At 37.8% G+C, this 17,188-nt stretch overlaps 1 protein-coding gene across 1 annotated transcript in view; it reads left to right on the top strand.

The window, feature by feature from the left end:
• The first annotated feature begins 1,094 nt into the window (after positions 1-1,094).
• The window catches only part of LOC145777569 (uncharacterized), a 58,050-nt gene continuing 41,956 nt past the window's right edge, over positions 1,095-17,188 (top strand). Inside the window, exons 1-5 of the mRNA XM_082589023.1 lie at positions 1,095-1,227; positions 4,341-4,529; positions 8,410-8,454; positions 8,935-9,042; positions 13,688-13,856. Of these exons, the coding sequence (XP_082445149.1) occupies positions 1,095-1,227; positions 4,341-4,529; positions 8,410-8,454; positions 8,935-9,042; positions 13,688-13,856 (644 nt within the window). The remainder of the gene's footprint in view (positions 1,228-4,340; positions 4,530-8,409; positions 8,455-8,934; positions 9,043-13,687; positions 13,857-17,188) is intronic.

A 17,188-nucleotide genomic window follows, 5' to 3' on the forward strand; every position in this document is an offset into this window, starting at 1 on the left:
ATATGTCAAACTAGAAATGCTGCATGTTTCTCTCAGCGATCTCTAGCAGTGTAGTAGTAAAGCCGAGGTTTGTTTCATACTTGATCCAAGCATATGCATTAGCCCAGTAAGCTTTCGGCACTAGTGATAGTAGAGTGGGCAGTTCGTTTCTCTCGGGCGCTTTTCCTTCAATAATTACGCTCACACTATTTATTGCACCCTGGGTAGAAGGTTGTAAACCAAAAAGTGAAAGCCAAACAAAGCGTAGTAAACCCACCAAGTTCTCATTGACCGAACATGCGAGTGAAGTGATTAAGTCCAATGGCTATGAAAGTGAATAAAGGTTATGCGTAATTATAACCTATATGCGTTCATAGAACTATGTCTCATAAATAACTTAGTTTAAAATTATATCAGATAATTCATGAGTATTGGGTGCACTGCACATTATATCATTAGTAAAGTATTCTATCATTAGCATCCAAGCATATGCATTAGCCCAGTAAGCTTTCGGCACTAATGATAGTAGGGTGGGCAGTAGGGTGGCTCGTTTTTGAACTTTTTTTAAAATTCTCTCGGGGTAGTGGGGAAATGGTGCCAATGAGTGAGAAAACGCTCATGACAAAATTTGAGATTTGTAAAAAATTGTCTTCAGCCTCCTCATGGGGCTTAAAAAACGAAAAATGGGGTCAAAAACGTAATTTTTTCAAAAAATTTAAAAACTATTTTGCAAAAATAATTTTAGTTTGGGTAGATACAATATTGTTTAGAATTAGATATATCTAATTTACCTACGAAAAAAAATTGGAGCCATTTGAACTATTCCTTCAGCTTCCTCACAGCTTCTGAAAATTTCCATTTTTCTGAAAATTTCGAAAAATTATCCACTCAGAGCAGACACTCCTTTGTACCAAAACAAACTACAAAATATTCAAAATCAAGGAAATAAGCTATTTGATATCTATGCCTGTGAATGTTTGGATTTTACATCTTGCACATGTTCTGCTCCTAAAAAAGTGCGCTGTAAGGAGCAGGACTTCTTCATCGACCAGCGCACGAATAGAAAAATGATTATTTTTGGTATTGACCACCGTGAAACGATCAGAATTAGAAAAATGAATCAGCGGAGAAACAAACGAAAACAGTGCCAAGCAGCACAGCCAAATCAATACGTTGAACGCAGGATTGAACTGGCTTCATCATCGTCTGAATATGACACAGACACATCGGTAACATGTGAAGATAGTGGTGCATTAACTTGTGAAGAAGAGCTTGCTGACTCTTGAGAATATTTTCGGTAAAAGCAACCAAAAGAGAAATCGGAGTCTCTCAACTGTAGCTCAAGCGTGCGACAGAGCGGGTGTGTCTGACAGAACAGCAGCCTTTATTGCAAGCTCATTGTTACTGGACATTGGGGTGATGAGTGAAAATGATGACAGCTCTGTTATAGATCGACATAAAATTCGTCGAGAAAGAAAAAAGATCCGCAGAGAAGCACAAAGCTTCAGTGATGCAGATTTTTATTCCACATTTGCTATTTATTTTGATGGGCGCATTGATGAAACACTTACAAATGTAAAAAAGGCAGCAAGTTTTCAAAATCACTGGTTAAAGAAGAATATATATGTATGTTGCAAGAGTCTGGATCAAAGTTCATTGGCCATGTCCCTCCGGAATCCAGTTCTTCACAAAATATTTTGAGAGCTATTATAAAATTCTTTACTTCCAACACATCCAATCTACATTTAACATGCTTGTGAACAATTGGTTGCGACGGAACAAATATAAATATAGGCACAAAAATGGAGCTGTTGCACTGTTGGAAAGAGCGGTTGGCAGGCCATTACAGTGGTTAATTTGCCAACTTCATGGGAATGAATTGCCTTTTCGGCATTTAATTCAAAAACTTGATAGGAAAACAAGTGGACCAGGTGGATTCACGGGAGAAATTGGCCAAGCATTGGGAAATTGCGAACAAGTTGCTGTTAACGTTAAATTTTGCGCAATTGTAACAGAAACTATAGAAGTGGATTGTGATGACCTAAGTACTGACCAAAAGTATCTATGCTTGTGTGTGCAGGGAATTTTGAAGAGCTCACTTGGCACCGGTAGTGGAGTTCCTTGACTGATTGCTTTGCACATTACGTCATCTGTTACATCTTGCAGCAAAGGTGGTGGTGTGAGATCAACGTTTTGCCAATGAATTAATTCATGAAATGACGTGGTATCAAAATATATGATTGGAATTTCAAAACCTCTCACACTGTTGTTTTGTTTTGCTATCAGTTTTCGGGCACGCAAAACCCTTCTCAATCCAAGTTCCCGGATAATTTTACTGTCGTCAGCAACCATGGATAACAAAACACTTTCTGGATGAGCATTATATCCATTTCTTTGCATCGCTGGAAGAACGATTTGTTTGACTTCTATTGGCAGGCAGCGTGTTCTCATAATTGTTTCATACATGTGCTCAGCACCATGTGTAGCAAGTGGATTGCATTTTATTTTGAACCGCATAGGTGTATATACATTCATAATAAATTCCACCAGAAAAATTAAAGTGCCAAATGGGTTGGATTTCGTCACATAGATACGCAAAATTCTGTTTGCTGTCGTCAGCCGGCGCAAATGACATATTGTTCCAGGATTACGTTGAAATACAGGATCATTCACAGTGGTTTTTGATAGGCTACTGCTCGGCGGATTTTAAATAAATACTTTTGGTCAGTAGGCCTACTTAGGTCATCACAATCCATTTCTATAGTTTCTGTTACAATTGTGCGAAATTTAACGTTAACAGCAACTTGTTCGCAAAGCTTGGCCAATTTCTCCCGTGAATCCACCAGGTCCACTTGCTTGAAAACTTGCTGCCTTTTTTACGTTTGTAAGTGTTTCATCAATCAAATATATCAAAATAAATAGCAAATGCCCATCAAAATAAATAGCAAATCGGAAATCATAATCTGCATCACTGGAGCTTTGTGCTTCTCTGCGAACCTTTTTTGTTTCTTGACGAATTTTATGTCGATCTACAACAGAGCTGTTATCATTTTTACTTGTCACCCCAATGTCCAGTAACAATGAGTTTGCAATAAAGGCTGCTGTTCTGTCAGACACACCCGCTCTGTCGCACGCTTGAGCTACAGATGAGAGACTCCAATTTCTCCTTTGGTTGCTTTCACCGAAAATATTCTCAAGAGTCAGCAAGTTCTTCTTTACAAGTTAATGCATCACTATCTTCACATGTTACCGATGTGTCTGTGTCATATTCAGACGATGATGAAGCCAGTTCAATCCTGCGTTCAACGTATTGATTTGGCTGTGCTGCTTGGCACTGTTTTTGTTTGTTTCTCCGCTGATTCATTTTTCTAACTCTGATCGTTTCACGGTGGTCAATACCAAAAATAATCATTTTTCTATTCGTGCGCTGGTCGATGAAGAAGTCCTGCTCCTTACAGCGCACTTTTTTAGGAGCAGAACATGTGCAAGATGTAAAATCCAAACATTTACAAGCAGCAATATCAAGTAGCTTATTTCCTTGATTTTAAATATTTTGTAGTTTGTTTTGGTACAAAGGAGTGTCTGCTCTGAGTGGATAATTTTTCGAAATTTTCAGAAAAATGGAAATTTTCAGAAGCTGTGAGGAAGCTGAAGGAATAGTTCAAATGGCTCCAATTTTTTTTCGTAGGTAAATTAGATATATCTAATTCTAAACAATATTGTATCTACCCAAACTAAAATTATTTTTGCAAAATAGTTTTTAAATTTTTTGAAAAAATTACGTTTTTGACCCCATTTTTCGTTTTTTAAGCCCCATGAGGAGGCTGAAGACAATTTTTTACAAATCTCAAATTTTGTCATGAGCGTTTTCTCACTCATTGGCACCATTTCCCCACTACCCCGAGAGAATTTTAAAAAAAGTTCAAAAACGAGCCACCCTAGTGGGCAGTTCGCTTCTCTCGGGCGCTTTTCCTTCACTTCCTTCAATAATTACGCTCACACTATTTATTGCACCCTGGGTAGAAGGGTGTAAACCAAAAAGTGAATGCCAAACAAAGCGTAGTAAACCCACCAAGTTCTCATTGACCGAACATGCGAGTGAAGTGATTAAGTCCAATGGCTATGAAAGTGAATAAAGGTTATGCGTAATTATAACCTATATGCGTTCATAGAACTATGTCTCATAAATAACTTAGTTTAAAATTATATCAGATATATCATGAGTATGGGTGCACTGCACATTGAAATATATTGTTACAACTTTTAAACTGAATTTTTTAAAGAATATTTTATGCAGAGAAACATGTTGTTCAAAACTTTAGTGTTGTTTCTGTTCCTTGTCCTGTTATGTTGCGCTCAAGAGCAACTGACATGCTTGCGATCAGCGTCATCTACTGGGTCATTCATCGTTAACAATGAGGCAAGTAGACAGCGTATACAAGGTCCTCCTGGGAAGAAAGGTGTGGTTGGAGCAAGAGGAGAAAGAGGAATCAAAGGACAGAAAGGCAATCCTGGCATCCCGAATAATTCAGTTGTGGATCAGCTCCGAAGTAAGTTATTTTTACTACAAAACTAATGCTATTTACTGATTGCATGTGATGGTTTGATGTGTTGGAAATGATTTGATTGAAGATAAAATGCCATACTTATTACAGTGACTTTCACTTACAATTTTGCAACCATCTTGTTACATAGGCTACTACACACACACAACTCTGATACAAAATTTTAAATCAGCCCTGTCCCTAAAAGACCTCAGCTGTTGTGGAGCGACAATTAATGAAACCATAACATTATTATTATCAGAACATTTTGAACAGATTCTGAAAGAGTTTTCGATGCATAGGCTTGTGTATGTATTATGCAATGCATTGGGACGGCATCCGGTGTACGGTTACAAACTTAATATTTGTATGCCAATTTTAGTTCTTGTTTGATGTTTGGGAGATAAGGATACCCTTCATCTTATCAAGTGGGGTCCGATCTGACTCCAGCAGTATATTAATGCACACCAAAAATGTAATTGTGCTTCCAAGGGTTAGGGATCCCAGGAGTTTGTTTGGCTATGAATGCCCTTTCTAGTCCTTGTCTTAGTTTTAGATTGAAAGCTGTTCTAATGCACTGAGATTTATATTTGCTTGAGGTCCACTTGGAGCCCAGCTATTATCGTGTATTTTTGTCAGTTTTTTTCCATCCGCTTTGTGTTTTATTTTACTGTCTTAAATTATTGTAAACTACTAAATGGCTACTAGGGATTGACATGCACAAGATACTGCTTCTAAATCACCAAATGTTATCTTTCGAAGAGTAGAGAACTCAGTAGTTGAAGATCCTAACCTTTCAAAAAACGAGGAAAATTACATCTGAAGTCTCTAATATAATGACATTGAAAAGATTTAAGTCGTAATTTTTCTACCAATGATGATGAGCTAGTCCAAAAAAAGGCCTATGAAACCGTAATAGTCATGTAAAAGATTAAGGCTAAAGCGAAGTGATACAACCGTGCAAGTAGATGCAATTCTGACCAAACTTAAAACAAATTTGTTTGTAAAAATGATAGAATTTGGCAAAACCAACCACTAGTTAGACAAAAATAAAAAATGCAGCTTTTGCCATATGTAGTTGATAACAAATTCGCAGTGTTGCGAATTTTGCAACAAACATGTATTGCTGCATACATAGCAAACAACAAATAGTAGCCTAGGTTAGTCTGTGTTGATTGTCAGCAAAACTGACGGTATCAAAAGAATAATTGACTCAAAGTAGTGTGTAATTATTCAAGAAACATTTTAACTTGATTGAATTCTAAGAGCAAAGTGCATATTTCTAGACAAAAGTGCCTCCGAGTGGTGAGAACGTCTGCGCGACGTTCGAAAGGACGTGGGTTCGACACCACTCCAGAGCACGCGGCTGTGTCTCGGCGAAAGACACTTAAAGGCAAGCCAAAATAAGGGGAGCAGCTGACTCGAAGACTATATGTCACTTCGCTGCTTCCTGTCGTCTGTTGTATCGCATCTGTGATCGCAGTATTATGTATGTTATCGCAATGGGCGCAAATAAAAGCATGCTTATTATTATTATCATCATCAAGCTTTCATTACTTTTAACCGTACTTTTAACCGTTACTTTTAACCGTGGTGTAGACCCTAGGGTCTCGCCCTCTGCTAATTCAACAATTTCACATAGAAGCAGTGACGCTAGAATCCTGAGATTTCTTGACTTTTACTTTTTTTTCTTGCCCCAACTTTTAATCCCGATTATGTTGGTATCAGATAATTGTGAAGTGCACAATAAACCTTTTGTCACAGCCAGTTATGAAATGCAAGAAATTTGCTGATATTCAATAGCTTAATTGACAGTTTACTATTAGCGTGCGGTTTCATTTTGACGGCGCTAAGATTCCATTCATCACCCATACAGCAATAATCCGTCATTTTTACATTGATTCAACCTCGATTTTGCTGTCTGGGTAGAGAGTCAGTCTCTGACGCGATATGAGTCATTCTTTGCTGGCAGACAATAATTAGGAAGGTAATTTGATATTTGCGCAAATTGCTTTGTAGTGGAAAAAGTGCATGGAAAACTGTTTGCACAGAAACGGAAATACAAAATTGGTGAAATTATGTGTTCAATGTAAGAAGACTTTCAAAATAAAATGTCAACTGAGAAATTTGACCAAGAAATGGCGAAAATAGGTCAAAAACCGAGTCATTATCACCTTTTTTACCTAAAATACACAATCACGAATATATTTTGCGAAATAAATTGATTGAAGTGATAGATAAGGCTTTTGACCAACGGCATACTTTTTCCCGTTGTTATTTGATATAAGCCGAGGAGTAATTAGCAACAAGAGAGACGTAGACCTGATGGTCTCGGCCAGTGACTCTTGCCGCCAAATGGAAGCAGTGACAGAAACGGTTAAAACCAATTTTTCTCTCCATTCTATTAAGTAAGCCCAAGCCTCTTATTAAGATCACCGCTGAGTCATTCTTTCCTTCTGTGCTGTAGGCCTATATTAGAATACAACCTCTTGTAACAAAAGAAGCTCAAATTTGCAATGATCATCGCATATAATTACGATATTTCCACTGAGTTCCAATGGACTCCACTTGGTAAGGTTAAGGTGCAAAAGGTGTTGGTAGAATGAGCGTTAAGGATTCACGAAATTTGGAGGTTTTTGTATTGTATATAAAAGAATATTGATACCAGGGGATTTTAACTGTAGGGATTAAAGTTGATCAAGAAAATTTGAATTTATGCTCGAATTCTACTATTCGATCAACTGGTTTTTCAATGAACAATTGTTCGATTTACTATCGCTCCATTAATTCTCTTAGTACAATAAAGATTGGATGCACACTGCACAGCATTGAATTGTATGAGTACAATAAAGATTGGATGCACAGCACCGATCAAGCAAATTAAGCATCGGACTAAGTTACATTTGTTCTTATGCACGAATTACTATTTGCCGCTTATTTGAATCGCTAATTACTGATTCTCGATAAAGTTTGGGTAAACTGATGCTCGGTTATCTAATCGGACGATTAGCTTCATCAGTCACTTGAAAGTGTCACGATTTCTTTCTATCTCTTACCAGGGAAAAGACTTGGAAAGGTTCAATGACGTAGTTTAATGGGTTAAACCGAAAAGCAATCAATTAAATGTCGAATGGTTCCACTAGTGAAATGATAATCTAACTTCTTGAAGGACTTTAACGAACGGCTTTTCAAATAACTCTAATTTCGAACACAATTTATATCAGCACCAATTCTCATCTACTTGTATTCGATTACTTCAACTCTCAATCAACAATAATTTCTGCACCAACTACCAATCCACAACTCATAACACAACTCTCATAACCAACTCATAATAATTTCATTATAATAATCATTACGCAAATTACACCACAATTTATAAAAAGTTTCTCGGTATAGTAACTTCGAGAAGGTTACGTAATGTCACACCACTCATTATTCTGTCAAGTTGAATTAATGTAAACAACAGAAGCTCAAAGAAGTTTAAAGAATGTCACGTGGTGTAGAAGATTCTTACATAATAAATATTTCGCAATCGGACATTTACTGATAAACACCGTTATGACGTCATGACAAACGACGCTCAGAAATTATGAAAAACAACAGAACCTTCCAGATTTGCATGCTTACAGACGATTCTAGAAATACGTTACATAATACAGATTTCTCATTCAAAGGTTACTTCAGGTCATAACCGATAATAACACATCGCTCAAAATTCTACAACCAAAACAACACGCTCGTTGAAGATACAAAGCAAGACATCGCGAGGCATTGCACCTTGATTGTGACAGAAAGATTCGCTGTTGGTTCATTGAATCGTATAAATATGACCATTTTTAATGTGCCCAGTTTTACAATTTGTAGTACATAGATTATTTTCCAGGTAAAATATCAGCTCTGGAAAAACGATTGGATGTAAAATTGTCAGGTGAATGTAAACAAAATAGCATGTTTGTTTGTTGGTGCTAGTTTTAAATAAATAATAATTGATGTAGACAACAGACGTTGCGAGCAAGATCTTGGCAATTTACTTAAATAATCTAACTAACTTAACTAACTAACTAACTTAACTAACTAACTAATTTAACTAACTAATCAAACTTAACATATGAAAGTAAAAGCTAAACTGTATTTGTTCTACTTGACTTTGATGTTGAATTGTGAATTTGACTTTAAAAATTCAAACGATTGGTTATCTAATAGTTATAAATAAAATTAACTCACAATCATTTCTTAGAACTCTTCAATACGATTTTATTCTGTAATTGACAAATTAAAACCATAGGCTAGGCTACAATGCTGTGTCTAAATATAAATGTAGATATGACTTTAAGTAGCCAATAGATTGCACTTTGATAATCTAATAGGAAACAGTTAATAAAAAGTTTAACATTGAAAATCGTTTCAGAGTTTGCCAGGAATTTTACGACTAAGCTCAATCGTTTGTCCGAGCAAATAGACCAAGCAAGAGTCAGACTTCCTGAGACAACAACAAGCCGTGCAACTACCACTAGAAGTGAGCATTGAAGCACAAAATTGTTTTTGTAATGGGTATGACATGTAATAATTAGGGCCATTGGAAAAAAAGGTTAGCCAAGTACCAAACGAATATCTAGGCGCCCTTTGACAAAGAAAAAAGCAGCTCCAAAAAAAAGGCTATTAGCTTGATTTCTGTTGCAAAAATACTCCTTGTCAAATTTACCGTACGCAATTACAAAATTTTAGATGATCATTTGCAGTATGTCTTGAATCAGAGGCCAAGAATATAACTTTTTCTATCATTCAGTCATTCGTGCTATCGTAGGGCTACCATACGTCCTCTTTTACGAGGATTTGTCCTCTTTTTTCAAGAAAAATGAATTGTCCTCCGAGGACACTAAAAAAACGCTCAAATGTCCTCGTTTTTGACAGTTTGGGTTTTAATGCTTATAGTTTCAACGGGATTATATTGCTTGATGACGTTTCAGCGACGGCTTGTAGGCTATTTGTTTTTCTAACCTTCTGTATACCCAATGTAACATGCTGATTTATAAATTCTACAAGAAATTGGCGCATTTTATGGAACTGTTGTTGAACGTTCATTGCCTGGTTCGCTATAAGATATCAGGGATATGAAGGCTTTTAATACGCCTGACAATAGAAGGGCTACTGTTTATCGTAAATAATCTCTGTTTATCGTGAAATGACAATAGGCACCGATAGTAGTTTAATAAATCTTGTTATGATAACCTGCATTGCGCTATTAGCATCAGTCATTGGTACTAATTGCATGCTCGTGGTTACTTGTTAATTCAACTACCCATATACTTGTTTTACATTTAGCCTACTGCAAAGGCTTTGTTAAGAAAAACAGCCTACTGGTAACTTTTCAACTGTCTTTTTAAAGAAGTATTCTTTGAATATGCTCTATGCAACATTCACTAACCGTCTTCTCTAGCTGATTGTACCAGCTACATTATAAAACTTTCTGCAATTTTGAGAAGAACTGCTAGTGTCATAAGAATAAGGCAATGAACCTTCACATCCCCATTCTCTAGATATCCATGTAAGATATTAAACGACATTTCAAAGACCATGCTCACACTTCCACAAAAAGTTATTCTTTTAACTTCATACGTTTTATATTGATACAACGCTTGTAGACGTTGTTGAATGCCAACTCAGTTTGGTTCGTTTGTTACTGGAAACCAATTGAAACGAATGTCCAAGAGTGCAATGTGTATAACACCAAAGTTACAGCAAAAAGAAATCGTGGCATAGATAGGCCAATACAGCTTTGCAAGGAAAGAAACAGCTTTTTAGTTCACGCCGTTTTTAGCATATTAACTCTTTGAAGGTTGGGAGGGCTGTCAATTCAACTTTTTTGCATCAACACGTGTTGTATCTCTAAAACCACTAAGGCTGCGACTACGAGATTTCTTGATTTTTTCTAACTTTTATTCACCTACATTGAGCTGAAATTTTGAGCGAATAAATGTTGTAAATTGAGAGATATAAGGCATTTCTCAGCACATCCTCTGAAATATTTCATATTCTATTGTTCAAAATTTTTCCACCAGCTGGATGAAAGTAATTAATTTGGACCATGTCTCGTTAATTCTAACTGATTCACAGCGTGAAGGAAATTGGCTGTATGCGTGGACCTTTTGTTCTCACCACGGCTTATAAGCGACGTCGATACAGGAAAAGCTTCAACTTTGATACGATGAGTTACCATCGCATGCGGTTGAAATTGCGTAAAATTGTGCCAATGCATCTTGAGCGACAATTGTTTTTCGCAAACGATAGTGTCCTTTCAATCAAACAAAGCATAGACTACAACGTTATTGCAATGACTCAGCGTCATTTGGAGTAGATTTGATGTAAAATGTGAGATAAGTACCCCTATTGAAAGTGATCGACTTGTTTCTTTTGGTTTCTCTTTCATTTCTCGTAACATATTCAACGTTGTGGACTGTTTTTAGATTGCTCTGTTTGGGCCACAACGCTTTTATGAATAATTTGAAATTTAGCTACTGTAGAAGCTTCGCTGTAACATATCATGATTTTGGTTTCAAATCTTTCCTTCTGTCCGACACACTATCAAAAGCAGAAAAGGCGTCGATGTTTCCAAAGCTTCTCACATATACTTGTAAACATTAAAACAATAAAAATATTAATACTACAAAAAGTGCTCAATGCTAAGCAAAATAACAAAGCAGAGCGAATTAAATCAAATATAGTTATTACTATCTGAAGCCTTACAGCCTGTTTCACCTAACGGATCATCAGATGGTCTTATTCAAATAGAATCTTTCAATTCAACGATTCTATTTGAATAAGACCTTCTGATGATCCGTTAAGTGAAACAGGCTGTAAGGCTTCAGCTAGTAATAACTATGCTTGTAAACATTTATTCCCAAGTCGACATGTTTGAAATGCAATACGCTTCTCATTTGTGTAGGATAAACCAGAACATCACGCTTTTGTGAAAAGAACGATCGTTCCACCACGTTTATACGTGATGCGGCTTAGTTGAATTAATATATTCGAGGCTTCTTGTACCAGGTTCACTGTCACTGATAAACTAAACCGCAATGCAGTACCTCGCAAAGCAATTGTAGCGTAACATTTCCTTGTGCTATAACTCGTCATAAATTGTGAAAACTTGTGTATTTCCTTGTCAAGTTGTCTCATGTGAAACATAAGTTTACATAGCAATGTCACAATGAAATCTTATCTCCGTTTACCAAACTAAAGATATGAACTTTTGCGACGTCTTGAAACGTTGAATGGACGGAAAGGCGGGTAACTGCCAACCTGAACTGAGAATGCATGAAAGATATCGTTTATTCTCGAATGAACGTGACGTCAGAAAACGGTGAATTGACGCAGCGGCGAGAGATATTTTAGTTAGATAATGACAATCGACAGCGCGTTTACATTGAATAAAAATACCTTTATTTTATCCATTTCTATTTCCATTCTTCCTAGATTCGTCTCACAATAACAAACAGATGAAGTGACGCATATTTACTAACTTATCCAATAAACAATAATGCATCACCCAGCATTACGTCAGCACTGATTGACTAGACATATTCACGATTTGGCCGAGTTGTGTGAGAATTGTATTCAATTAATCGCATTATTCATTGTAGGTAACACCTGCAAAAACTCAAGTAATTACAGACTCTGCCTTCATAAGTGTAGTTTAGAAGTAGCCATCTCATATTGAGCCAATCGAATCAATGTAAAAGAGAACGCTTTTACTTGATAGCTTGAACAACTTGCTGACACTTAAAAATATAAAATCATGTGTTGTCTTAAAGGGATACTAAAGGAAAAACCTGACTTGGCGATTTTCCACGTTCTTTCTGTTTAACATGCTACCATAAAACGATTTTCAATAAAATTTTGCCCCATTGCGGTCTGACCACCATTGCGCGTGTGCTTTTGTCAGAGCTTTCAAAACGAGATTGGGCCTGAGCAGCGAAGCGTGCAACTGTACAGTCTGCGTCACTAGAGACTAGCAATCAACTGATCTCGCAATAATCTGCGGGCGATTTGACTATAGGCTATGTATGTATGTACATCAAAATATCGCCTTTCAACATCAAAACATCAGACAGATTGCTCAAAACATCAGATGTGGTAACGTGGCTTTTGTAATTGCTGTCTTTTGTGACGTATTCTCGAGCAGTGTTTGCACGTTTTGGTTATTTTGAAAACAAATGAAAATAAATGAAACATTGGACTTTAGGCCTTGCCAGCGCCATTGAAAACATTTTTTTCGGTAATTTTTCTTGAAAGGTATCCTTGAATATTCAGTTTACGCATTTTAATGCTTAATTCCCGTTTGGCATTTTCATTTAGTAGGCCATTAAAGAAGCACTAGAAATTGAAAAAAAAATAAATTAAACGTTCAGTCAATCTGCTTTCTTGTTTTTTTTTTGGTAACTTTTGTTGCGTAGGCGGCTCGGCCTATACTGTAATGATCTAAAACATGTAAAAGATTCTTCAAGCGTAACTTCTAGTTGCTGGCGAATCGTGTCCTCATTTTAGGCGATGAAAATACGGTAGGCCTATGCTATCACACCTGTAACAATTGTCGACAACTGTTGCATTTAAAGAGTTTAAACGGTGGGATGGCGCAGTGGATAAGGTGTCGGCTTTCCAGCAATGAAAGCCTGATTCGACACTCGAGTTAAACTGGCTGTTGATTAACACCGCTCACTTATACCCAGCAGGGTATAATAGATTGGGTGAGCGTAAAGTTGCTGAAAAAAGGCACTCGTGATAAAGGAACTGGCAACCCTACTCTCGTTTATACCGAAGACATAGTATGATGAGAACCTTATCTTCTCATTCCCCGAAGCTCAATAACCGAGTATGGGACCACCTTCTATCTAGAGATTACTAACGATTGAGCATTTTAAAATTACGTAAATGCCTTTTAGTTTTTGTAATAAATTTTAAAAGTTTGTTTCACTTGTTTATAACTTAGTGTTGTTTTTACCTTAACTCATATGTAGCTAACTCGATTTTTTATAATTTTGACAAAGATGTTCTAATATATCAGTAAACTCTAAGAAGCAAGCGTAATGAGAAACAAGTGTAATTTACTTTAATGAACAACTTGTAGATCAATATTAAATATCAAAACATATCTCATTTCTTAGCAATCCGAGATGGCTTTCCAAGATTAGACGACGGATGGATTAAATTAGCGAATGGATATCAGTATCAACTATCAACTACTTACAAAAATTATGAAGCAAGCAGACAGTTTTGTCAAGGAATTGGAGCTGATTTGGCTGTTTACGGCGTCCAAGACATGAGCAATAAAAGGTGAGGCTGCAAACAATACTTACAATAATCATAGCAGAACCTAATATTTTATCAAACCAAGATATTTTTCTTGCAAATAAAGTGGTAAATTGTTACGTCCAGTCGCTGCATACATTCAACTAGAATAGTTTGCTATCAAGCGAAATGAGATAAATTTTAATCTGGAGGTCGGTAGATAAGGAAGTAATGAATAATACGTAGCGAGGCCTGAAAATATGGTCTACTTACACAATACTGTACGCATGATGGCGATTTGCAAGACCACAGAGAAACATATTACTGTAAATCGTCTCACTCCAGTGCGAAAACGATAGAGCTTCATCCAACCTTTCCGTGTTTTCTTTGCTCTTGATGGAGTTAAGGTATTTAAGAGCAGCCCGTCATAAACTACACTGCTCATGCAGTGTTTTTTTAACTATTACATCAGGCTCTTGCGTGTTTAACTTTGAGTCATACAAATTTGAAGGTTTGAAGATTGCAGATTTGAAAGTTGAGATTAAGTGGACGAGAAAGCAATCTTCGTGTTTACCACTAAGTACTTCATTGAGTTCCATGTCAAAGGCGCAGTCACATACTCTCGAAAGCCACATATTGACGGTGCTATGACAACTCGGCCATTCAACTGACTTGACACTTGGCATCATATTTATTTGATATCTTATATCCCTTTACCGCCCAATTTATTCTCTTGGCTATAATTTATTATTTTTGGTGACATGTTTTTTTATAATGTTATTAAATTTCATTTTGGTTTAATTTTTTGAAAAAAAAGAATTTTTCTTATTCTTTTTTATTGATGGACGAATTCATCCATTCGGACATGATGAAAAATAACTTCAACCAGTGAATTTGTATATTTCCAAAATGAGTAAGCAACCTAAAAAACAACAATAAAACCACTATGATATCATATCAAAAGCATCCATAACTTGCAAGTAAAGTACAGTGATGACTTACAAGATTTGTAACATTAAAATCAATATAAACATAATAGCTTATTACTTTCTCAAATGCAGTTGTAATACGAATTACAATATGCACGATAATACAGTATACCAAGCCATTTGAATTGGATGCAATTTGAATCTGATTTTTTTTGAAGCAGCTGATACTGCTCAAATGTGAACAAGTGATAAAAACATGCAGTCCTGTTCTTCTACTAACAGTCTGATTGGATGCACAAGGTAGGCTACTACATTCTTTTACTGTTGGCTTCTGTCATACTTTGTAACAATACATGGAAAAGAGAGTTTTAAATGACCTTTTACTTTCATGTTATTGTCAATTAGTGAAAGTAGTGAGCGATTTGAGTACAAATAGATTTGATAAAAACAATTGTAAATGTCTTAAAAATAAATTGATTTGTTGCACCAAGTAAGCATGTACATCATGTTCTAGATCAGAGGTTCGCCTTCCATTTAGTACTTGATAACCAATTACCTCTTCATATCTATTCTACGTTATACACAAAAGTTACTGTAGCGAAACAATTAGCTTGATTGGTAGTAGGTGATGTCTTGGTTTATATTACGTCACATAATTCATATGTAGACTAGACATCTCAGGGGTTGTGAGTACTAAAATCTAAAAAAACTTTGTTCACGACTTCTAGGTCGGCAGCAGTGGTAATATTCTTGACGCGACAATTTATCGAAAGACAATTTATCGAAACGACAGTTCATCGAACCGACGGGAATGGACGACAAGTGGCTCCTCGTGCCCCATCCTGTGAGTAACATCTGCATTCAAGCAGATGCCAAACGAAACTTGTCAACCAAGAGCCTCCACCCGGACGGCACAGCTGCAAGGGGCAATGGACAAGTTCAGACACCCCACCATTCTGCAGCTCAACATAGAAGGCTACCCAACAAGCAAGATCAAAGTTGTGGGGCAGCTTGCCCATACCAACCGGGCACTCGTCATCCTCCTCCATGAGACCCACTGCACCTCTGCAGATTGGCTAGCTATTCCAACTACACGCTTGCCGGCTTGCGTTGCCGAGTGGTGAGAGCGTCTGCGCGACGTTCGAAAGGACGTTGGTTCGACACCGCTGTAAGGCACGCGGCTGTGTCTCGGCAAGACACTTAAAGGCATGCAAAAATGATGGGAGCAGCTGACTCGATAACTGTGTAGTTCCTTCGCTGCTTCCAGTGGTCTGTTAATCGCAGTGTACTGTATGTTGTCGCAATGGGCGCAATATAAAACATGTTATTATTGTTATTATTATTAGGCTACCTTAAGCTTTGGCCATCTTCGGAAACGAAGGGCGCACATCATCAAGCAGGAACACGTCATTGCCACGTTTGTGCATGAGAGCCTGAAGTGGACCTTTGTCGACCAATCTCCAACTGATGCCGAGATTGAGTGGGTGTGCATTTGTATCTCAGACTACAACATCTACAAGCCCCCACCCTCACGAATGTTGCCACCATCCCTTCCAACGTTCTCCTCACCCAATCTCTACGCTGGCGATTTCAACTGCCAGCACATCGACTGGGGCTACAGCAGCACAAGCAGCGACGGAGAATTTCTGGCTGACTGGGCCTCTACAAACCATGTTGCCCTCTTGTTCAACCCAAATGAACCAGCCAGTTTCCACTCCGGCCGCTGGGGAGCAGGGACAAACCCTGACTTGGCCTTCGCGAGTGTCGACAGCTCTCTTCCAGACAGACGTGTGCTTGAGAAGTTCCCGCGGTCCCAACACCGGCCATCCCTCACTATCGCCCCAAAACTTGTGGCTCCTGTCCCGAATTCACCGGTGAAGCGATGGAACTTCAAAAAAGCCGATTGGAATAAATACAGCCTCCTGACCAATGAGTCTGCTGCAAAGTTACCATCGACTGAAACATTCCACGCAAACGAGGCATACCAGGACTTCTGCAATGCCATAATAACTGCGGCAAAGGCCACAATACCACGTGGCCATCGAACCAGGTACACACCATGCTGGGACTCTGCGTGTGAAGCTCTCTATTGCTCCTACCTAGGTGCCACAAGTGGTGCTGCTTCTAACACTGCCACCACCAGACTACTTGAGCGGCTGGACACAAAGAAGCTTGAACGATGGAACAAAGCTGTCAAAACCATCGAATTTTCACACTCAAGCCGCAAAGCATGGAGCATCATCAACAACCTCACTGGGCGCTCAGCAAACTCCCCTCGTCAGTGCCCCGTTTCTGCTAATGCCATCGCTTCCCAGCTAGTGCAGAACGGGGTCTACAAGACAAAGGACCGCAAGGCATCCCGCCTTGTTGCCAAGGAAGTATCTGCCCTGTGGCGAGTGGAAGCATCACAAGAAGAAACAATCTCTGGAGACTTCACTCCAGAGGAAT

The sequence above is a fragment of the Aplidium turbinatum genome, chromosome 1 (genome assembly GCF_918807975.1).
Source record: "Aplidium turbinatum chromosome 1, kaAplTurb1.1, whole genome shotgun sequence".
In the NCBI taxonomy this organism is placed as follows: Eukaryota; Metazoa; Chordata; class Ascidiacea; order Aplousobranchia; family Polyclinidae; genus Aplidium; species Aplidium turbinatum.